The 24,267-nt window shown below is 44.2% G+C and overlaps 1 protein-coding gene across 1 annotated transcript in view; it reads right to left on the bottom strand.

Moving 5' to 3' along the window:
• ABCC3 (ATP binding cassette subfamily C member 3) overlaps positions 1–24,267 on the bottom strand; it is a 691,699-nt gene that overhangs the window by 27,554 nt on the left and 639,878 nt on the right. Inside the window, exons 28-29 of the mRNA XM_069200423.1 lie at positions 8,143–8,301; positions 2,327–2,493 (exon numbers count right to left, since the gene is read on the bottom strand). Of these exons, the coding sequence (XP_069056524.1) occupies positions 2,327–2,493; positions 8,143–8,301 (326 nt within the window). The remainder of the gene's footprint in view (positions 1–2,326; positions 2,494–8,142; positions 8,302–24,267) is intronic.

The following is a 24,267-nucleotide window of genomic DNA, read 5'->3' as shown; positions in this document are numbered from 1 at the left end:
TAGTCTAATATAGTGATTTAGTTTTCTTTACAGCTACTTTGTAGTTGAGATTTAGCATTTATCAGTTAAGCTTTCCTTTTGTATATGATTGTTCCACAAAAGGCACTCTTTTTTCCCTCACTGTTGAATTTAGCTGTGATCCATAGATTATTGCATTTTTTCCGTTAATTTGTCTCTTAGTCAAAGATATAACTGCCTCAAGAGCATTTCTTAGGCACCAATGCATTTAGTCACAATAAACTGGGGATGTTGATCAGCAGAAATGAATACAGAGAGTTCAGAGACAGTGTTTTCCAAATAAGAATACTTATGTCTTCTTTTGTTAATTTATTAATATTAGTTTTTCTGTCAAACTGCCACACAAATGGAACATCCTAGAAAATTATTTCAGGCATGCGGACCTTCTTGTGAGTTGGGCTATTAGTATCCTCTTTAACACTGTCAAAGGTGCCAGAAATTATGAGGTTTGTGTCTTTTGTAGTGACTCAAAATGTAAATTTAAATCCCCCATGAAAATTCTTGTACTATCATCAATCACATTTTGCAATAGTAATCAGCCCTCAACAGATCAGGGAGCTAAACTAGTATAATTTTCCATGTGTGACTGGAGGATGTCTTGATAGACAGATATTTGGACACTGAATTACGATTTATTATCAACACTGATCTTTTTTACATGGCTCTTTAAAATGATGGCAAGTCTACCCACTCTAGTCTATTCACACTTAGAACAGAAACTCACAAATCTGTCTGTGATTAAGGGCCTGATTTATATTTTGACGGAGGAGTTACTCCGTCACAACGGTGCAGGATATCCTGTCCGCCGAAATCTAAATCCCACAGGAAACAATGGGATTTAGATTTCAGTGGAAGTTGCTTTGCCCCTCACAGGTGAGAACCCATATCAACCTAAAATAAAACTTAAAGGGACATCTGGGATTTTACAACTGGTAGCTGAAGGTTGACTTCTGCTCAAACCATCTGTCTATGTGGTATGGCTACGGTCATATTGCCAATAAAAAAAGTGAAATAAGACCATAGCTCATAATTCCAGGTCTCTAACAGCTAACAGTGAGTTCAGCAACTGCCCCACTTCCATTGGTTGCCCCTTATCAAATAACGTACACCTTGACCAAACTGTTTCTGAAATACAGACCCTTAATGGACAAATACTCATAATATGGTGGGTGGATTCCGCATTATTTGCTTTTTGTGTAATTATATGTAATTTTGGAAAAGTTAAATGCAATTACACAAACATAGAAAAAAAAATGCATCCATTTGGGACCCAAGAACCACAAACAGCAGCTGCCAGCATTTGGTTGTTTACATTGCTCTTGAGCACTTGCACTAACTTTTTGCCTTTTGTACTTTAATTAATTTCATGTAAAAGACATAACATCAAATTAGCAAATTTATGCAGGATTACACCAGCACAAGAGAAATTTGACCCAGTCCTACTCACAATCTCCAGCTCATAGGTTAATCATTTTATATAACCTTGCTTTTAATATGTTGTCTTATTGTGGAAGAGTAAATAAAAGGGTTATGCGTTACACCTCGACCTTACTGGGGGATATAGGACCTTCTGGGGTTTTATGTTCTTACTTTTAGCTGTACTATTTTCCCTAGCTGTAAAAAGAGTGGTTAATTATATAGTGTGACAATATTTGAGGGATGGCAAGTGCGTTTTTTGTAAATTGTGTTTAATTGTACATATAATCACGTATATTGTGTGTGGTTTTTGATAAACACATGTTCTGTAAGGATTGTCAAGAGCCCAAAAGAAGTTCCTTCAGAAAGGAACTATACGTGTTAGCTCATTTTTAAACCATGATGGAATAAAGAAGAAGTTTGGCCATTACTGGAGACTGGCGTGCTCATCTTTTGAAACATAGTGATTGAGCAGATTACAGTTTAAAAGTGTTCACATTTTATACTTGTGTGGCAACAGTTCCTATTTCAGCTTGAAACTGGTGAAATTGCAACAAATAATATTGAAATGGCCACAGCTGATATTGTAAATTGTTTGAGTTGTTTTTAGAAGATGTAGTTTAAACAGCAAAATTGAGATTACTGTGTGAAACTATATGTGAGGCAGACTCCAAGAGGAAACATTCAACGATGGTCTCGTGGTCTTTAGAGATTCGTGTATACAAAGAAAGTAACTTGTTATCTAATTGGGGTGCGACAGTACCTGATATCAGTACCTGATAATCTAAACTATACACCATGTAAACTTCCCATTATCCATGGCTTTCACAGGGTAAGGTGAAACATTTATGCAATTAATTTAAAGCAGTGAACTACAGTAAAAATGTATTACCTGAGGTTTTCTCCTCCCTCAGAGCATTCATAATTTAATTGAGTTGACTGGCTAGCAACAAATTTTTTCAAATGTGACAGTTCAAGGGCATTCCATATGTCGTCATCTGAATATTTTTCAAATGGGTCCAAATTCATTCTAAGTGTTCCAGAGAAAAGGACGGGATCCTATACAAAAAATGAAAACACACAGCAAGATGAGTCAGCAACATAGTTGTTAAACCAAATGTTCATGATCGTTTGGGTGGTAAATATAGCAAAATGTTGTTATTTGCTTCAAGTAATAATTGGGCGATGATGTCTTGTTTTTGAAGCTGTTCACTTCATTATTTGAGAACGTGCCAGTTCACACACTAATTAAATGTCCTTTAGCCTGTAAATGTAATGAGAAAGAATTATAATTCTAATGAGACACCATATTCATGTTTTTCTTTTTTTTCTTTCTGTGGCTATAAACAAATAAGGGATAGGAGGAATGGTTGGATTAATCTCAGCCACAGGTAATTAATTAGAATGCATTTCAGTCCATCATTATTGTTTGCCCACTGTGCCATATCAGAAACAATCATGCTTGCTTCTGTTACAACAGGAACTATTCTGCATGAAACTGTCAAGCCAGGTACCCTCTGACTGAGCCCACCTACAACACCCGAGAGGTGTGACTTAAGTCCTGTGTCACTTTGAGTAAGTAACTCATGTCTGCGCATTTCAATTACACTTAAAGCGCCCCACTGAGAAAAAGAGGTGATTGGAATGTTTGTGTTAATATCCATCATTTTTTTCCCTTCAGTTTCCGACTAGTCTGACAAGCTAAACTCATACAAAACGGAGATTCTCATCTTTTGTACTCTGATCCCCTGCTGCTCCTTGCCAGCTCCAGTGCCTCGCGCACTCTCTGGCAAGCCGCGTGAGCCTGCTTGATCAGCCTTTTGCCTGGTATTCTGTTGTCATGCGTGTCTCTGCGCCTTGTTGCCTTGTTACTGCCCTTGTTCCTGCTTTGTTTGTCCTTGTTCCCTGCTCCTGCATCTTGTTTATTGCCTTGTTTGCCCTTGTTTTTTGCCTTTCTGTGATCTTGTTTGTCCTTGCTTGTCCCTGCTTGTTGACTTGTCCTTAGCCCTGCCTCCTTTTCCTGCTGTTTTCTGTCACCGTTTTTCCTCCTCTCTCGCCCGCCTTCCTCCCACGTCACCTCGCCCTCTCTAGGACCTACTTAAAGGCAGTCACTGCGTGACTGCACAGTGGGTGTGCACTGTGGATGTGCGGAAGGTGCTCCACAGGCAAGCGCATCTGTGCCCATCCTCACCTGGACCACGTCCAGCAACAGGACACCTTGATCTACAGGCAAACGCAGCTTCAACTCTAATGAACTCCAGAACCTCAGACCAGAGACCTAGAAGAACTGCAGCATTGTCTTGCCGTGATCCACAAAAGGATCCTTCTCCTGCCTCAACTGGTACTTCACCTGCAAAATAGGAACCACCACAACCTCGGCACAGCAGACTAGCAGCCACAAATCACAACTCCGCTGTGCCCTACTCAATGTCCGTTCACTCTACAAGCACCCAGTGGAAATCTGGGACACCATCACCACCCTCTCCTCCGACATAATGTTCATCACAGAAACCTGGCTCATGCCGCATCCACACCACACATCGTCACATCGACGCCCCCCAGATACATGATGATCCATGCAACCCCATTTTCTCCACCAGTGACAGAGTCAAATTCTACCACACCACCAAATTAACATGGACTGACCAAACCATTGTATACTTCACCATCAACCAACTGCATGACGCCTCAACGGGACCCACACTCCCTTGACGCAATTGGGGCAAAGTCACAGAAACCCCCTTTAATCATTGCCTTCAACTCCAGACTCAGCTCCTCAGACACCTTCAAACTCAGTGTACAGAATCTCTCCAACTGGCTCTCATCTACCGCCCAAATCATAGTCCCCCCCTGGAAAGCACTACCAGCAACAAACCCACCAAGAGAGCCACATGGTTCAGCAGAACCCTATAATCTCAAACAACATTGCAGGAAACTAGAAAGATACTGGTGCTCCAACAAGACCCCCACCAATATCAACGCCTTCGGGGCTGCCCTCAACACATACCAGCACCAACTCAGGTAATCCAAGAAAGAAGCACTCACTGCCCACATCGAGGCTAACACCAACCACGCCACAGAACACTTCAGCATTGTCAGAAAATTCTCCTGTCTTTCCACCATGACAAATACAATCCACCCCTCACAAGCTCTCTGCAACAAGCTATTGGACTGCTTCCACCACAAGATCTCCGACATCTACAGTCATTTCAAGACCCAGCCCACTGACCTCGTTCCTCCCTGCACCCTAAACCACACCACCCTCCGCCAGATCTCCGAATGGAAGCCTCTCTCTACTGAGGCCACCATCCCCATCATGACCTCAATCCACTTTGGATCCCAGTGGACTCCTGCCTGTACCGCTTCTGCAAACTAGGAAAAGAAGTAATTGGAGCAGCCCTCACAGAAATCCTCAACACCTCCATTACCACAGCCACTGTCCCCAACGCCTGGAAACATGCCAAGGTCAAGTCACTTCTGAAGAAACGCTGAGCCGACCCCAACAAGCTAAAAAATAGCCACCCCATCTCACTCCTGCCAATCGCCGCCAAAGTCCTGGAAAAGGCCATCAACCGCTAGCTCATGGACAAACACAACAACATGCTTGACCCATCCCAATCTGTCTTCCGGCCTAATCACAGCACCGAGACTGCCCTGATTGCAGCAACCGACAATATCAGACACCTCTTTGACCCTGGGGGAACATCGGCCCTAATCCTCTTCGACCTATCTGCAGCTTTCAACACTGTCTCACACCACACTATGGGCACCAGACTCCACACCATCAGCATCCAAGACACAGCACTCAACTGGATCCCTTCCTTCTCTCTGGCCCGACACAGAGGATCCTCCTCCCACCCTTTGTCACCGCCCTCAAAGACATCATCTGTGGCGTCCACAAGGGATCCTCCATCAGCCCCACCCTCTTCAACGCCTACATAGCTCCTCTAGCCGACGTCGCTCACACCCACGGACTCAACATCATCTCCAACACAGAAGACACCCAGCCCATCCTCTCCCTTGCAGACGACGCCACCGCCACACAAACCAACTTCCAAAACACCATGACAGACATCGCCGCTTAGAAGAGGTCTAACTGCCTCAAGCTAAACTCAATCAAAACAGAGATCCACATCTTCAGAAACAAGCCATCCCCCTGGGATGACACGTGGTGGCCCACAGCCCTCAGTTCTCCGCCCACAACCTACAGCCACACACGCAACCTCGGGATCATCCTGGACACCCAACTGACCATGAAGCAACAGATCAACTCTGTCTCCTCGACCTGCTTCAACACCCTTCAAATGCTCCACAAGAATTTTCCATTGGTTACCCATTTCCACCAGATAAACAGTCACCAAGGTCCTTGCCTCCAGCCGCCTCAACTATAGCAACGCACTGTACGCTGGAACCACTAAACAGCTCCTGAACTGCCTTCAGGTCATATAGAACACCGCAGCAAGACTCGTCCTTGACCTCCCCAGAAGGACCAGCATCACTCCCCATCACAAGGCCTTCTATTGGTTCCCCATACAGCAAAGATGCCTCTTCAAACTCCTCATGCATGCATGCAAGGCCCTCCATGATGCCGGACCCACCTACACCATCAACCACCCCACATTCCACTGACCAGCCAGCGAACAATGCTCAGCCACCCTCGCCCAGGCTCATATCCCTGAATCTATGGTGAATGCCTCAGAGGGCGGACCTTCTCCCACCTATTGCCATGTCCTGGAACTACCTCTCCCTCCACCTTTACATGTCCCCCTCTCTGAAGGTCTGCAGAAAACAACTCAAGACTCTTTAACCACCACCACCACCAGCTGGGTGAGACCCGCAGCACCACACCAGCACTTGGAGATCCCCGAGGTGACAAGCTTGCGCTAAACAAGAACCCCCTGATATGATATGATTTGATTTGTGTTCCGGTCTGGAGGTGACCTGGCCTGGGTCTTTTCTCAGCAGAGGGAGCTGGACTGCTATGACCAAGTCTGTCTTGAATATATGTGGTCTTTGTCAGAAGAGACATAGTGAGCAAAAATCTCACATGTAATGTCAAATATACATGCCACTTTAATGATATTCTTGCCATCCATTCTGAGCTACAATTTGCAGTATAAGAACACCAATCATGATACATTTGAACTATGTAAATAGTGCTATATCATAAACCCACATTTATACCAAACACACTCCAGTAGGGTTTCACCTCTCATAGTAAAACACTTGACTTATACTTTAAAACAATTAGACCCTACCAAAACCTCACTAAATCTTTGTATTCTCCCTTTCTTTCATATGTTCATCAATTTGCTTGTTTTTATTGACTGTATTTTAGAATGCTCCGGGTGCAACCTCTGGTTGTTGCAATGCATTGTTCTAATAACAATGTGTTAAAAAGCCGAGCTTGATAAAAAGGGTATGCCTATTTAACAAAAGTGCCCTTTAACAAACCATACTTTTGCTCCTGTATGATCACATTAATATTAACAGTACATATCTATATGCTCTCCTCAGTTCCTTTATTCATCTGATATTGACTTGAGAAAGTATAACTATCTTTGATCAATGATATGTGAGTCCCATTCCAGCATCTGAAGTCCTATTAGTGAGCATGGAGGTGCTGGTTTCGGGAGTTACTTTAACAAGTAATTGCTAATGCAATTTGCTTCCTAATATAGGGCAGACTGGTCAAGAATATTAGGCATTTAATCTGTACTGACTTGATGCAGCCTTAATACAGCCTTGACCTTTTCTTTGGTTTGTGATGGGTTGATAGCTAAGTTTTGTTGTTTTCCAAATCCTCTTCTGGGGCAGACGCAAAATCAAGGGACTATTCACCCATTTCCAGATACATTTCATTGCATCAACTTCTCTACATTGCCTGACCAGTGTGCCACCTCCATTACATTGTCTAATAGTATATTGTAAATGGCAAATCATATAAAATGAGGTATAGTTGAGAATTATTTAATTAAAAAAATATAGCATAGGTAATTCAAATAAAAAAAATAGAAAAAAGGGTGAAGTTGGGTATGTCTCTCCCAAAAATGATGCCATGTCAGGCGATGTAGTAGAAGGGATGTAGCTGCAATTGGGAAAATGGCAGGGACTGTAAAAAGAAACAGCCTGTTTTTGGACAGCAAATGTTTCATAAAATCTCATGAATATGTATTTCATACTACTTAACTCTAGTGGAATATTATTGCTTATACATAATCGTATGAATATTTATTCCATACTAGTTTACTATAGTGGAATATTATTTCTGATAGAAATCTTACATTGCCATTTCTAGGCCAGTATGAGTATTGACCACTTTTTACACATCTTCTACAATCCTAGTTTAAATACTGAAGACACTGCACCCCTGTTGGGGATTTCAATATTAAGTGCCACATACACAAAAACATGATTGGTCCAATTAATGTTTTATTCCAGTTGATTCAACTAAATATGTTTGATATTACCAATTATGAAACTTATTTAGCATTTCTTTGTTAAGATAATCTACGCCTTGCTCGAATTCTTCTACTGTGGCTGACTGTATTTGATTATAGAAGTCAGAATCCCTTTTTCTCGACTATAGTAAGAAAACAATGGTATGTCCTTATTGCTTAATCTTGAAGCACAGAATTTAGCGATCTATGAATTCTGTTCAAGTGGCGTGTTTACCAAAAAATACTGCAGTTAGTGCAAAAGGTGTACCTGTGGAATAATAGTTAGCTTGGTCCTTAAGTCATGAAGTCCAATCTGTGAAATATTTACACCATCTATGTAAATGGAGCCTTCTGCAGCCTCCAGGATTCGAAACAGGCAAAGCGTCATCGATGATTTTCCAGCTCCAGTTCTTCCAACTATGCCAACCTAAAAATTAAAAATAATAAATCAAGTGCAAACATATTAATGCATTGAGGATTGCAAAGCAACTGCTCCTAACAATATAGTCATTCAATGTCATTGCATTTTAAGACATCAAACATCCATATTACAATAATTCATTGTTAGTGCTTGATTTATAGTTTGGCAAATAGGGTACTCTCGGTCCACTCACTTCATTCAGAGATGGCAGACCATAGGCTAACCATCCCCATTGGCTCTGTCGACAGAAAGCTTCCTCTGATGGACAGTAATGTACTATTATGTGAAGCAGATAGCTCGGGCCAGACTGATAGAAAGCTCTATGCTCTAAAGACTAGACCCTTAAACTGGACACAATCCTAAATTGGTAGCCAGTGCAACTCCTTCAGGTGCAGACGAATATGATCCTATTTATGGAGTCCTAACAGCAGACAAGCTGCTGCATTCTGCATCAACTGGAGTCTATTAAGTTGGTTGGAGTCTTTTAAGTTGGTAAGTAGGTAGGCCCCCGTAAAAAGCATTGGCATAAATCAAACAAGAGGTGATAAGGGCATGGATTACCATCTTCTGGCAATCTAAGGGAAGTAGGAATAACATTTTTTTAATAAACGAAGAAGGCCAAAACACGTTGCCACCACATCGTCCACTTGAGGGACAAAAGATACCTTATTATCAAATTTTACTCCTAAGATGGGAGCCACTGAGGCTGGGAAGGGTGGGGAAGGAACCATACTAGGCAAAATAATGCCTCCACAATCAGGAACAGTGAACATAAAAGTAATATTTCAGTTTTGCTAGTGTTACATTTGAGATTATTCTCCTACAGCCACTGGAACACTGCTGGTAGACAAGTAGCAAACTGGTTCTGCATTTGGGTGGGTTACCATCCCAAGTAAGGAGAATCTGAGTATCATTGGCATATGACAGCACCTGCACACCAAAGGATTCAACCAGGGCTGCCAAAGAAGGCATATACACATTGAACAGTGTGGGACTAAATGCAGAACTTTGAGGTTTGGGGACACCAAACCTCAAAGGTTTAGAATTGGACACAAAATGTGGCATCAAAACCGACTGTGTTCTATCCAAAATAAAGCATCTGAACCATTATCAGTATAAATAATGGGTGCCCCATAGATGACTCGTGCTATGTTATTTAAAAATAGGAGTAGCAACAACATATATCAGCAGTACTCCGTATTTGTTCATAGTTGTGCAGCTACCTGCAGAATATACCCTGGCAGATGGGCTACGTCCATGCACTACATTCCCTTATAACTCAAAGAGCAGAGGTAAAGAGGCAGAATTGGCACATGCTCAGGAAGTCTCAAGGAAACACCATCAATGCCATAAAGAAAGAAATTCTCTTAAGGCCATCATTGATGTGGTTCAATATATTTTTCAACCATCTTTAACTCATGACTGCTTATGGCATGGTGGATAATCAGATTCTGTAAGAGTGTTAGACATGGCTGTTGGTTGGATTGGGTCCGACCCTCTTGAACCACAGTCAACAAGTAGGAATTATTTGAACCAATCTACCAAGAAACCAGCCATTGTAAGATGCTAGATTGAAAATGGAGAAGAGAATATAACCCTCAGGATAAAGAGGCCTATAAACTGAAATTACAACAATACCATAATGCGGTACAAAAGCTAAACAAAACCTTAATGAGGTAAAGATTGAAAATGCAGGGAATAAGACCAAAGGAATATTCTCTATTGCTATCTATCTCTATTCGCTAAGAGCTTTATGCCTGCTTCAGCTTGTGTTAGCCTGCACCAGACTTCTGCCAAGTGGTGCAAACTGTTAGCCAGTTTTTTTCCCAACACTAAGATCTCAAGGATACAAGCCCGCCTAGCATCCTGCACAAAGCTCGATAAAGATCTACAAAATAAGTTGCAAGTCAGCTTGGCCAAGGAATCTGTGACAAAGTTAACAAAGTTTGAGCCAATTCCTATGGAATGCTCACTAGTGGAGTTGAAGGCGCTAAAATCAGCATCCACTGCAGACTCATGCCCTCCCAATCATTGGCTTTGGGGGCCACCATTATTAACCCAACAGTAAATGTGATCCTCAATGCTTCATTAACATCGGCTATGGTGTCCAGCTGTTGAAAGCAGTAAAAATTCTGCCTTCAGTGAAAAAGCCATCAGCGGACCCTAAGATTCCATCAGATTATATGCTAATTCCTCTATTGCCAGCTCTATTAAACACACTAGAAAAACATGTGAATAAACAGCTTTCCAACTACTTGGAAGTGAATAATGTGCTACACCGTAGCCAGTTTGAGGCCACCTTACAGCATGAAGACAACTTTGCTGGAGGTCTCAGAGCACATTAAAAGCGCCCTGGATTCTGGAGGCTGCACAGCGTTGATTATGTTAGATCTTCAAGCAGCATTTGATATTGTCCTCCAAAACAAGCTGCAGCAGTGCCTCCAGGATATCAGGATAACAGGAATGGCCTTGAGCTGGCTAACTTATTTTCTGACAAATAAGAGTCAACAAGTCTGGTTTCCTCCTTGCTCTGTCAATCCATAGGAACTGAAGGTGGGAGTCCCCCAAAGTTCGTCCCCAATTCCCATCCTATTCAATATCTACCTTACCCCTCTGGCCCATCTAGCAGATGATCTGTGAGCTAAAGTAATATCCTATGTGGATGACACACAACTGCTTTTCTCATGGGGCAAGAGGGAAGAGCTGGATGGTACTAAGAATTAAATCTTGTTTAAATGCAGTTTTCTACTGGCTTGTATTCCATCAACTGAAATGCAATGAAGACAAAACATAAATCGTCTTTTTGAAACATTCCTACTGACTTTTGGAAATGTTTTTGGCCAGAAGATGCCTTTTCTCCAGGACCTCAAAAGGTTGTAGTTAAAACGTAGGCATCAAATTTGATAACAATTTATTGTTTCACCCCCAAGTTAAAGCTCTGATAGGTGGGGTGTAGTCTGGCCACGGTGGAAGATGGCCACCTGAAGTTTGAGCTCCGTGCTACGGAGGGCCCTGGGAGGAGATGGGGGGTTCCGAGCGGCCATCCAAAACCCAATGGGCAGTCTGAGGAGTGGTGTTGCTGCAGTGCCTAGGATGGGGCACTCTACAACCGTGAAGCCCAGTTCATTAATGTAAGCCAAGATGGCAGCCTAAACGTCTGGGATACAACAGCATTGCACGCCCTAAGGGAGACGAGGAGGCGGGGCACATATAGGCCATGACAGCCTCATCCCGCTCAACTCGATCCCTTCATCCTTCCACTCCCATCTGAAGTCACCACTTGGGGGGGTACCACTACCGGAGCTGTGTTTCACATGAGTCGCCCCTGGGTAGATTTTGATGCCTCTCCTTATTGCTGCTGTCCAGGTGAGTACTGGAGCCCATCTGGAGCTCTGCCAGCCGGCTGCGCCTATCAAGGCAGGAGCGGCCACCTGGTCCACTCCCAATTCACACTGCCGGTGCAAGGGGATGCACCTGGAGGACAGCGTGCTCCCCACCCCCTTTCTTCGTGGCCATAGCGTGCTGACAAATGAAGCACAGTCAGCAGCATCACTAGGAGTTTGCCTCCCGCCCCTCGTTCACTGCAACAGGAGGAGGCGACGATACGCAGGTACCCGGCCAGCGGGTCGCAGTGGGTTCCCCTCCCACCTATTTCTGCCTTTACACCCACACTAACTTGGACCGAGAGAGACATCTTTATGATAGCTGACCATCAGAAGACTAGAGCACGGGACCAAAACTAACCATATCTACTCCTACAATACTACGGCCAAACAGCGCAAATAATCCTGAGATGGCCACCGGAAAATCTTGTGATAAACCCTCCGGCATACAAGTGAGGCAGGTTCTCTTCTCTGAAGCCCTTCATCACTCCTGTCCACCGGCCCTGTCTCATGACGCCCAACCGACGACCTCCCTCACTGTAACAAACACTCTAGAGCATGGCACTACCATGGATCTCATCCTTCAAGAGATCACAGCAGTTGGCTGCAGGCTAGAAGGGATGGATCTACAATATCAGCATTGGTGGCAGAGACCAAATCCATACGATTGAATATAGCAGGCTTCCAATCCAGTGTCTCTGACCTGGAACAACGTGTTGTTGCGGTCGAGGATCACCTCAATACTGAAGCAGACCGAGACGGGGAATTTCTCTTCTTCTGTAGTAAGCTGGTGGACTTAGAGGACAGGAGTTGCAGGGACAATGTACATTTCTTTGGCTTTCCGGAGCACGTTGAGGAGACGGATGTTCAGACATTTCTCAAAGAAACCCTCCCTATTCTGACGGGCATATCCTTTGACCTTCCCCTGGAGTTCCAGAGGGCGCATCGTCTGGGTCCAAAGAAAGCTGAGGATTCACGCCGTCCACGTCGTATCATAGCTTGCCTTCTGCGCCACACTACAGCCTGACAGCTCATCTCCACTGGGTGCTCACAGGGACCATTCCGAGCCGATGGCTATGAGATCCATGTTACGGCAGACTTCTCCAAAGAGACAAATGAACGCCGCAAGGCATTTCTATCACTCTGCCCTCGCCTATGCCAACTGGAGGTGAAATATGGTCTCTTTGAACCAGCTCAGATGTGGATTATTAAAAATGGCCAATCTTAGAACTTTTATGACCCAGAAGACCTATGGCTTTACCTGACGCCCAAGTCTACGGCCACAACTCCACAGACTTTTACCAGCTTATGTGCCTCAGAATTCCCCGGAAGCCATGATCCTGCCCATCGTCTTGGATGTCCGATCCCCTGGCGACCGAGGGGTCCCCCAGAGAGGCAGAGATCAGATGAAATATCCAAGACACCACGATGACAGGGGTAAGGCACTCCTGACAGAGGCGCATCATACTCAGCAGGCGGACAGAGACAAATCCTGCTCTCCATTGAAACCCAGTCTCGTCTATGCTTGAACTCTTGAACATTTGAACTCTCGATCCTGTGGCAGCTCCCTAATGATGACAAGCACGAGGAGCCGCGGAGAGTCCTGTTCCTGAGTATCACACCTGGTTCCTGCCAGAGGGCAAAGAACACAGTCAATTGTTACTTCTATATGCTTATCAAAATGTGCATGCTAGCCTCCGTGAAGTACGAATGTCTCACTGTCACCTGCCCACATGGTTGGCCTATGACAAGCTAGTTATTGGCTATTGGTTGCTTGCCATCTTCTCCTTTAGACATAATACTGCATTGTCATTTGCCCATAACATACCCCGCCCCCTCTCAATACCCTCTCCTGCCCCCCCAACCCCACTCCACCCTTTTCCTAGTGTTTGCGACAGATGGGCTCGGCTCACATAGTAGGATGCTGTCTGATGTTATAGCCTCCATGCCCCAACTCAAGCAGCTCAAACTGGGGACGATATACGACCTATGAATGCAGATATCGGACTAATCTTCATGCTTTCCCTAACCGCTAATTCAACGGCTCCGTCCGCTAGACTCCTCATCCTTGCCAAGAGGACTGGGTTTCCACTGTGGCTGATACTCGTACAAACTCCCCTCCCTTTTTCCTTCCACCTTTCCATTTCCCCTCTGCCCTTCATCCCCTCCTTTTCTCCCCCTCTCCTTGCATCCTCCCTCCTCCACATACTAAGAAAAACCTGGGAGATGGGCAAGTGGACAAGCTCTCGAGCTCTTCCCTTACCCATAGATGTCTTCATACACCATCGGCCATCCTCACTTCTGCAAATACACAGCCTACTCAATCTACCACCGATCTCTCTTATCTGAGAACCCCTCTCAAGCACCTGTTCCTTCTACCCTTTGGCTGGCCTGAGACCCCCCAGTCTCCCTCCCTTGCCCCCCCAGGGGGTGCGTGGTCCCCTCAAGTTTAGTCCCGCAATTCACAGTTCTAAGATTTGAGAACCCTAACCCCTCTAAGGTTATACCCCCCTCACTCACCTGCCCCTTACCTTCTCCTATCTCTCCCTTCTTTTTCTCTCTCTCTCCTACTCCACCTCTCACTTCTGATATCCTCCTCCCACCCACTTTCATTTCCCTCCCCTCTGCTCCTCACCTTTTCCTCCCTCTTTCCTTCTCTTCCTGTGGTCCGTTGATGACGATACACCCAATGCCCCCCCACACCCTCTTACCTGTACCTTCATTCTTCCTTTCCCCTCTCTTTTCCTCACCTCTCTCTTTTATCTTCTTACCGATTGTAACCCCCATCTCCTCCCCTCACTTCTACCTTCACAATCTTCCATCGTTCTCCTTCAACACGTCCACTCCCCCCCCCCTTCCCTATCTCTTTTCTCTTCATCCCGTCCCCTCCCTTCCACTTACTACAGGGGCACGCTGCCAATATGTCTGCTGGGACCACTACCCCTCATCATCTGCTGCAAATCCTAGAATGTCCATGGTATGACCCACTATGTGAAACGACAAAAAGTACTTTCCTATCTGCGGTCTAAACACACAGACATAGCCCTCCTACAGGATACACATCGCAATGCTATATAATCCAGCAAATTACGCCAGGACTGGGTTGAGAGAGCATTATTCAGTAGTTGTCCTGCCCCGCCATCATCGGAGGGAGGGACACCTAGAAAGTGCGGTGTAGCGATCCTGTTGCGAAAAACCCTTCCTGTACGTGTGGTTAAATAATGGTCTGATCCCGACGGGAGATACGTCTTTACTAAACTCCAGATCGGTAATCAACCGAAATGTATTGGATCTGTCTATGCGCCAACAGGCCCCAAGCGATCTTTTTTCCTTTGTTTGAACCGACTACTTACAGAAATTGAAGCTTCGCGCTATGTCATTAGGGGTGACTGGAATCTCGTAAGGGACGCAGTGCTAGACAGAACCAGCCCCGTAGACATTGGTAACCACCCCGACAAAGCCCTTCTGGCAGATATTCTTTTGGGTCACAGCCTTGTGGACCTCTGGAGACTCACACATGGGGCAGACAGGGAGTATACCTTCCTCTCACCGGTACACAGTACCCAATCAAGGCTGGATTATTTCCTTGTGTGGCAATCAATAGTGCCCCTGTCCTGTGACGCATAGATTCTGGAATGTGTCCTTTCTGATCACTCTCCGATCCTAACCTCGGTAGACATTGATCTAACCTCCCCGGGACGTAAACTGTGGTGCTTCCCAGTAAACCACTATAGAACGCCCCAAGGCAAAGCTCGACTGCGGTCACACATTTCCACTTACCTACAGGATAATCAGGGCTCAGTCCAATCCCAGAGTACTGTGGTCGGCCACGAAAGCTAGCTTGCGAGGGCAGATGATGAGAGACGCGGCTATCTCAAACTGGCAGATGAGGACTCGGCAAACTGAATTTGAATTAGAACGTCATATTGCAACTCTTACTCAGTCATACACAAAACTACTCTTGCAAGCAACTCGCCGATGTCTGGAAAAGGCTAGAATGGCCCTTAATGAATTATACACCTTCCAGGCAGAGTATGCTTTGCAGCGCCTGCGAGGACTGCACTATGAACAAGGCGAGAAAGCAGGAAGGTGGCCTAACTTCACCAACGAGAGGCGGCACAAGCCATTTTCGCACTCTCCTCCTCTACCAGCGAGCTCCTTACTCGATCCTCAAGATATAGTTGACAAATTTGCAATGTTCTATCAGGACTTATATACTTCTGAAACGCCCTGCTGGATGGGGAAATCAGTAAGGTCGAAATAGCACAGGCTATAGCCAACCTCCCATATCATAAATAGCCAGGTGAAGATGGTTTCCCCGCAGAATTCTATAAATGGTCTAGGAACGACTCGGTTGACCTAGTGTACGAAGCTTTCTGTGAAGCTAGTCATGAGAGATCGCTAGCCTCCATCTCTAATAGAGCAGTGATAGCAGTCCTTCCCAAGCCTGGACGGGATCCTCTCTTATGTGGCAGCTATCGCCCCATATCGCTTCTGAATGGAGATATTAACATACTGGCCAGTGTCCTCACATCTCGGTTACGGAAAGTTTTCCTGGCGCTAATCCACCCCACACAAGTGGGTTTCGTACCAGGCTGCACTTCTCGGAACCATCTTCGTTCTCTCTCCCATGCTCTATGGTTTGCAAAAGACCTCCTGATGGAGGCACTCACCCTCTCCCTGGACGCTGAAAAGGCGTTCAATCACATTGGATGGGACAACCTATTTTCCACCCTCAAGAAATTTGACCTCGGTGATCAATTCATCTCCCAAGTGCACCTGCGTTATGATAGCCCTGCAGCACAGGTCAATTGTGGCAGGTTTAACTCCAACCCCTTCCCAGAGAGTGACGAGACAAGGGTGCCCGGTGTCACCTCTCTTATTCCTCCTAGCAATGGAACCCTTAGCGGCAACTATCCACTGATCTCCTCTTCTCACTGGACTGTCAATACAGGGGGAAGTCTCTAAACTCAACCTATATGCCGACAACATCCTGCTCACCCTAACAGATCTAGATCGTTCCATCCCAGCCTTGTTGGAGATCATAGATGGATTTGCTCTCCTATCCAGTTATCAGGTGAATAGGGATAAGAGCGAAGCCCTACCCCTATCCACAATTACTACCCGAGCGGCGATTCATGTTTTTCCGTTCCGATGGACACCATCTCACCTTAAATATTTAGGAATCCTGGTAAATAGAGGCCTAGACCATATGGTGGCGGATAACATGGCTCCCCTAATGTCTCGTATGACTCAGGATTTTGACGAATGGACTCACCTGGGACTCAACATGTAGGAAAGGTTGCAGGCAGTGAGGATGGTCACCTTGCCCCATTTCACCTATGTCCTCGGTATGTAAGTTCCCCTCACGACCCTCACAAGAATTGAGTGGGGTACGGCCTGCTCATTATCTGACAAACTAATGGCTCACCATTCTAGTGGAGGTATGGGGCTTCCGTCTGTCGAACAATACACTTTGGCCCTCCACCTGTCTCAGCTGGCGTACATGTTATCAGGTGAATGGTCAATTGCTCTCAAATACCGGTGGCCTCAGCATCTTATACAGAGACTACAAACCTCAGACTCCTCCTAAAGACCGATGCTAGAGGCGACCATAGCAGCTTGGTGACGGATGCACCGACTCTTGGCGTGCACCACCATCTACACTCGGGAGCCCCTATATGGAGTAATGACCAGTTAAGTATAGGGGAAGCCTCTATTTCCTGGCCCCAATGGAGCATGGAGGATATTATCTCTTTGGACCAACTTATAGCGAACGTAAAACTTAAAGCCTTCACAACATTATGGGAGGAATTTGGCCTTCACGCCGATCAAGTATGGGGGTACCTACAACTTCAACACTGCCGTCACAGTGCTCTGAGCCCCTCCCCTTGGACCCTCCAAACCTCTCCTGTACTATCTTAAACACCTGGGGATGATGCAAAGGGGTGACGTTGGGCCTCTATGGAATGCTCAGTCAACATCTCTATTCATAACCCCTTCTTACCAACCTACAGACAAGATGGCAGCGCCACCTTCATACCATCTTTTAGTATGAAGACTGGGCAGACATCCTGAATGCCCTGGACAGGGGCACGTGAGAGGCCTGAATAAAAATTCTGCCTCTTTAAAATACTAAATGACTGATACAGGACCCCACCTGAACTGTAAAAAATGGGCCTCCTGCTGCATGCCTATTGCTGGTGGTGCAATGAGAAATACTGTGATATCATCCATATTCTCTGTGACTGCCCCTTGATACGCCTCTTTTGGGAAACCGCAAGAACCATTCTTGAAGGCTCCATCCTTCTCCGTCAACTACTTCCTTCTTCCCTTATCCTTCTACATGACATAGGTAACCTCCCTGATTTGCCCAGACCAAAATGTCGCCTTTTACACACTGCTCTCACACTGGCCAAGCTATGCATCCTTCGTCATTGATGATCACTCAACCCGCCTACACCAGAAGAGTGGCTGGTGGCAAGGATACAGACTGCAGCGCATTAATGTGTCTTTTACAATCTACAGGACCAAGCCGCCTTATTCACCCAGACGTGGGCACCATTCCTCCATGAAGCAACATAATCTGAGATGATCTCCCTATTTGCAACACAATCATGAATGTGGCACGACCTGTCTGTGGCAAAGCTACGGACGCCACATTGGTACTCTCAGGGAACAAACCTGAACACCCGCACCTACCTTCCCTCTATTTTAGACCGATGTTCTCCATATCGGGCTGGTTCTCACCACCCCCCCACCCATCTCCATCTTTCTAGCTATGTACTTCCCCATCTCTCCGCCAGCCCCACTACAAACCCCTTCCCTCCCCCCCCACTTTTTTCCCTTCCAATCTAAGATGGGGGCGCTGGGTGCCCTTAGACCCTTAGGCCCTTATGCCCTTCTATCTGACCTTCCTTTCCACTTTCTCACTACCTTTCCCTCCCCTCCCCTGCATCTCACATCCTTTACTGATTCTCTAGATCTTGCACTTCTACTTATCTGCTACATCCCCGGCTGGTCTCTCCTACCTCCCCGATATTGTCCACTCATCTCGTCTTTTTCTATATACTTATTCAACCTTTAGATAGCCTGGAGAAACACTTACATATCTAGGCGGTCCGCCGGCATAGAGGTTTCAAGTACTATTTAGAGACTTGCGCTTCCCTTTCACCCATTCTGGCTACTAGTACTGTTGCCCTTGTGCTGCTTAGGGTAGGCACTAGCCCTGGCTAAACAGGCTGCAATCACTACTACACAACATTCTACCTCTACATTCTCATGAACCCATACACTGCTCCAGCATCTACCTAACCTCTAGAACTGACTATGGTAACCCCCTATACTTGAGACTACCAGAGCAGCTACTGGACAGGCTCCAAGTAGTCAAAAATGCAGCAGTCCGCATTCTGCTAAATGTCCCAGCTAGAACACACATTTCCCCCTATTGATGTATGCTACATTGGCTGCCCATTAGGAAGAGAATCAAATTCAAAGCTCTTGTCCTGGTGCATGATGCTTTGTACCAAAGGTGCTTCTTAGCTTAAAGCCAGATTTGAATTTTACCAACCTACTCAAAATTTGAGATCTGCTAATAAACTTACAGCAGTAATCTGTAGAATCCAGAGTGCTAGAGCAAGTGGAAGGTCTTTCATCTATCTGGGCTCAGCCTTATGGAATCTGCTACGAATGAAGCTGCTTGCAGCGAAGGGCACTGTAACATTTAGGAAAAACTTAAAACATGGCTTTTTGAACTCATGCTAGTTCCATCTTTGTGACCTCTGCTGTTTCGTGCCGGGACACTCCAGGAAGTAGCTGTGTGCGCTATAAATTGCTTTTATTATCATTCATCACATGTGGGGTACCCCAGGGATTGTCATTAAAGTCTACTGTTGCTAATAGAAAACTGCTCTGTCCATAGAGCCAGAGGAAGTCGGAAGTCTAAGGCTAGTTGTTTTAAATGCTTTTCTGATTTTAACTAGAGAAGCCTATAGCCATAATTATCGGTTTGTAGGTATTTAACGCATCTGATAATAATTGGATGCATTAAATACCTCAACCTTCAGGTCTAGCCTGCCCAAATTTAATGGTGGAAAAGCATACATTAGTTACAGTATCATGCAGATTTTGGTGCGTTGAACATCAAAATCTGCATGTTATGTCTCACCAACTTGTACGTAAAGTTATTTATTAGATGTCATAAATAACACCTAAACTTGTAATCAGGGTCTATGTATGCTATTTAACCCGGAGATTAGCCCAGACTAAAGCACCTTGAAACTGTTTGTGCTTGAGGTGGGGATTTTTGAGAGAAACATGGAACTTGTGGTAAGATGTATGTACACTGGATTCTCTTAAAGAGGTTGCACTTTTGTGCCAACTTCTATCAAATCCAACATTACTTTGCGAGCCAGCCTACGTACTACTAGGTCAGTTCATAAACATACCAGATTTAAAAAGGGTAGCAATTCGACCTACCTCATAAATATTAATGAGGTAGGTCACAAATTGCAACCCACTTCAATTACTGCTATCAAAGTCTTGCAAATACAGCAATCGTTTTTCTTTTGAATACAGTCAGCTTTCCTTAATTGCAAACAGGATGTATTTGAAAAAATGAAAAGTTCTGATATTCATTTTTATTTTAAGACTAGCAGTGGTCCATTTATCAACATTCACAAAGAGGAAGGGGTCACTTGGGGACCCCTTAATATTTGTGAAGGCTTTTCCTCAACCTTTATGTAGTCAGTAAAATATTATCGTTTTGCAACCGGTACCACTACCTTTATGTAGTCGGCAACATATTATTGTTTTCCAACCAGATTTCAGTTACACAATATTAATACATCTATTTGCAAATCTCTGTTCCTCTGTTTTATATTGAGAATGTCTTGACAAGTTGCCTAATTGAAGGTACTTAACTGAGCCAGAGATATTTATATTTGGTCTTTTGTACTTTGTGGCAACTATGCTTTATTTTGTCTATTACCACTGCACTGATTGCACTTGCGACAGTTGTTTTTTTAAAATATTTTATTTTAAAACTAAAAAAGAAAAACCAATACAGAAAAAAAGAAGAGCGTCCATCATATACTTAAAGAAAGCGGGAACAAACAGTGATAAATTAATACTGGATCACCCAAATGGGCATGCTGAAAACAGCAAAACCCCAATTTACATGACCATGAGAACATCAGAACATCACCTCTGCCAACCGAAGGCAGCGCAACGTCCTTACCTGCCTCTCACTCTATCTTCCAGCACCCAGATTTTCCAAAGAAATCACTCTCCTACCCAGCTATTAAAGTGAACCTAACCAATCAGAATGCCCTAGAGAACCGGTCAACCATTTGGTCATGGGCACCAGATCTTCCTGGCCCTCTCTTTGGCCCTTCTATCCTTACAATTGTATAGCGCTCTTTCGGCATTATATATCCCCATGAGTCGCCCAATCCAGGCATCAAAAGTATGAGCCTTGGGATTTTTCCAAGCCGTGGTGATAAGCAATCGGGCAACAGACATACAAATAAATATCAAATATTTCTGGTTCATGCTATAGATATTACCATCAACATGACCAATGAGCATCATTAGCGGACTAATACGGGCACCTCCCCCAAACAGCTTATCCCAGAAGATCTCTATACCTGCCTTCAATATGGATAACTTCTCACACCCATAGAAAATATGTAGCGTATTCGCAAGGTCCTCGCCACACCAGCAACATCTGTCATCTGCCCTTTTACCCCACCCAAAAAGCTTTGCTGGGTGTAATACAAATTGCATATTGTTTTATAGTGTTCCATGAGAGGAAATCCTTCACTCCTAGCTCGATAGACAAATATAAGTCCACACCCACTTCCCTTAGTCATCTTAGCCACATGGCTTCCACTGTCTCCATATCATCAGGTATTGTGAGAAGCTTGCAGATGTGTCCAGTCCTATACTCTGGCCGACTTATTGGTTCCAATGGTTCTATTCTGTCCATGGAGATTTTATCAATGTTGACCAAACTCATAAGAGTCCGAACCTAGTAATACTTAAAAAAGACCTAGTATCAATCCCAAACTCTGACTGTAGTCCAAAAAAGAAAATATATGATCTGTGTCAAAAAGGTTGCCTAGCTTAAGGAGGCTCGTCTGTTCCCAGTCTCTCCCCATTATATCATAAAAATACGTCAGGAAAGCCCTGTGTGCAACAAAGGGGTATATCGATTATATGGCTTGATCTTAATCATCTTTTTAAACTCATTTCAAACCTTCCAAGCCGATCTCACACTCTTAAACTGGACCTTCTTATAATAGCTTGGCCCAATTTGTCAGAGAAGGCAGTTGACCAACGTGACTGATATACCGGCCGCATTATTACAAGTTCCATTATATCCTATGGAACTTCTAAAAAGGCGGACGGGATATCTCTCACATTTGTGACGAAGTAATCCCCTCTGCCAAACTTGTAATGAGGCCCTAAATATTGAAGGGATCACCTGGCCCTTTGATATTGCCATATGAAATGAATACAAACAAAATCTAATTCCTTAAGTAGAGACCCTTCAACCACTAAACGAATAGCACAAAAAAGATAAAGTACTCTGGGTAAAATGAGCATTTTGAGGACATTACATCTACCAATAATTGACAGATGTAGTCCATTAATTCGTCTTAAATCTGTATTAATTTTTCTAATCATAGGTTCCAGATTCCTTTGACACAGAGTGGAGACCTTAGGATTAATCTTGGCCCCAAGACAGGTGGCAGTTTCCCGTCTAATCTATTAATGTGATATTGTCAATAGAGACAATCTCTGTTTTTCCCGGTTCAATAAATAACCGTAGGCTTTCCCAAAATCTGCTGCCAAAGTCTCAACCTCAACGATAGACTTCCCCAGGTTCAATGTTACCACTGCTATGTGATCTGCATATGGAAACATCTTTGTTTCAAATCTGTTAATAAGGACAGGTTTGACAGCCTCATTCAGCATGAGTATCTCTATACATGGGTCAATTTGGCTGGCAAATAAAATTGGTGAGCATTGACATTCATGTCTTATACCACTGGTTATCGCTATCCTTCCAGATTCTTCTCCCATTATCTGCAATGTGGCACATGGGGTATTATACATTGCCCTGACTGCCACAATAAAACATGCCCCAGGTCCCTTCAGCCTCATTACATGCCATAGGTATCGTCATGACACTGCGTCGAGGAGGATCGTGGCCATGTGCCAGTACTTTTCATTATGTCAAGGAGAGTGATAACACATCTTATATGGTCAGTGGTACCCGAGCCGGGAATAAACCCATGTTGCCATGGTGACACCAACGATGACCCTCCCCAAACGCACAGCCAGTATTTTAGAATACAATTTGGCATCAGCATTGATCAGAGAAATGGGCCTATGTGATGCAGGACTATCCGGGGCTTGCCCTTTTTGGGAAAAATAACAATGTCCGTAATCAATAACAGGATAATCTTGATCTATGACTGTCAGTCTTCAGATCTGAAGCAGTGAGGGAGAAGAAAGATGATGGAGAGAAAAACAAAATAGACTAATGTTACAAAAAAGGCAGTCTGTTATCTGATGGTGTTTATGAAGAAGAATGTCCAACAAATGATTGAAAAGTGCATGCAAAGGTCTCAAATGATGAGGTGTCACAGGCTTAACGTGGAAGTTTTATGTGAATATTTCTGGTCAGAATAGCTTAATGCTTCTGGAAATTGATAATGCTACATCAGAGGGAGACAGAAACTATGGATGGGGAATTAAAAAAAATAATCTAATCAAATTCTAATAACCTTTTGTCCAACTAACTGAATGGCAAATGAAAAAAGTCACCTGTTTTATCACTTCAAGGAAGAGTAGTGCTTATTTCCAAGGCATAAAAAAAGAGTAATGATACATTTCGCAGATTGTTCCCCCAGAACACTGCCTAAGAGAGGGTTCTTTAGATCCTCTAGTAACAAGTACAGGGGGAGAGAACCTGATAGACTGCAATACCAATCAGCCCATTCATGATTACATGAGTAAGGTGTGTATTAGGTAATGATCAGTCCTGTGAGACTCACAGGAATATATTGTGGACGCCAAACTCTCTTTTATCATTAATAAACATACTCCAGAAGGCTATGAAGCTAGGAATACATTTTCAGGGTTTATTATCAACATCCTATCCAAGTGCCCACAATATGAATAATAGTGATACAAAAACAATATAGCAGCATTTATATGAGTCAGACAGACCAACAGACTATATTGTAAAATATGAAAGTATTTAAAGGTTTTTCTGCATTGAAATGCCTAACATCTCCGTTCCCTCAGCCAACCAAGCTAAACGTAGCTCATAAAGGAGCTTATTCAAGCTTGATATATGGTTCACACTTGCATACCTTTCAGAATAATAAAAGCAGCTTTCAATAAAAAATTATCAGCTCCTGTTCTTGTCTCTCTGTCTCGGTGGCTATGTCTTTGAGCCGGCAGATAGGCTTAGTGGAGGACTCAATGTGCCTTCTCTGTAGCCTTCAGTTGGGAAAGGTGATTAGAGATACTGAATGATCCTGGGTCTCAAATTCCTAGATCAGTGTTCCTCTCT

Source organism: Pleurodeles waltl, chromosome 7 (assembly GCF_031143425.1).
Source record: "Pleurodeles waltl isolate 20211129_DDA chromosome 7, aPleWal1.hap1.20221129, whole genome shotgun sequence".
NCBI lineage: Eukaryota > Metazoa > Chordata > Amphibia > Caudata > Salamandridae > Pleurodeles > Pleurodeles waltl.
Note: the sequence above shows the minus strand (reverse complement) of the source record. Positions and strands in the feature narration are given on the sequence as shown.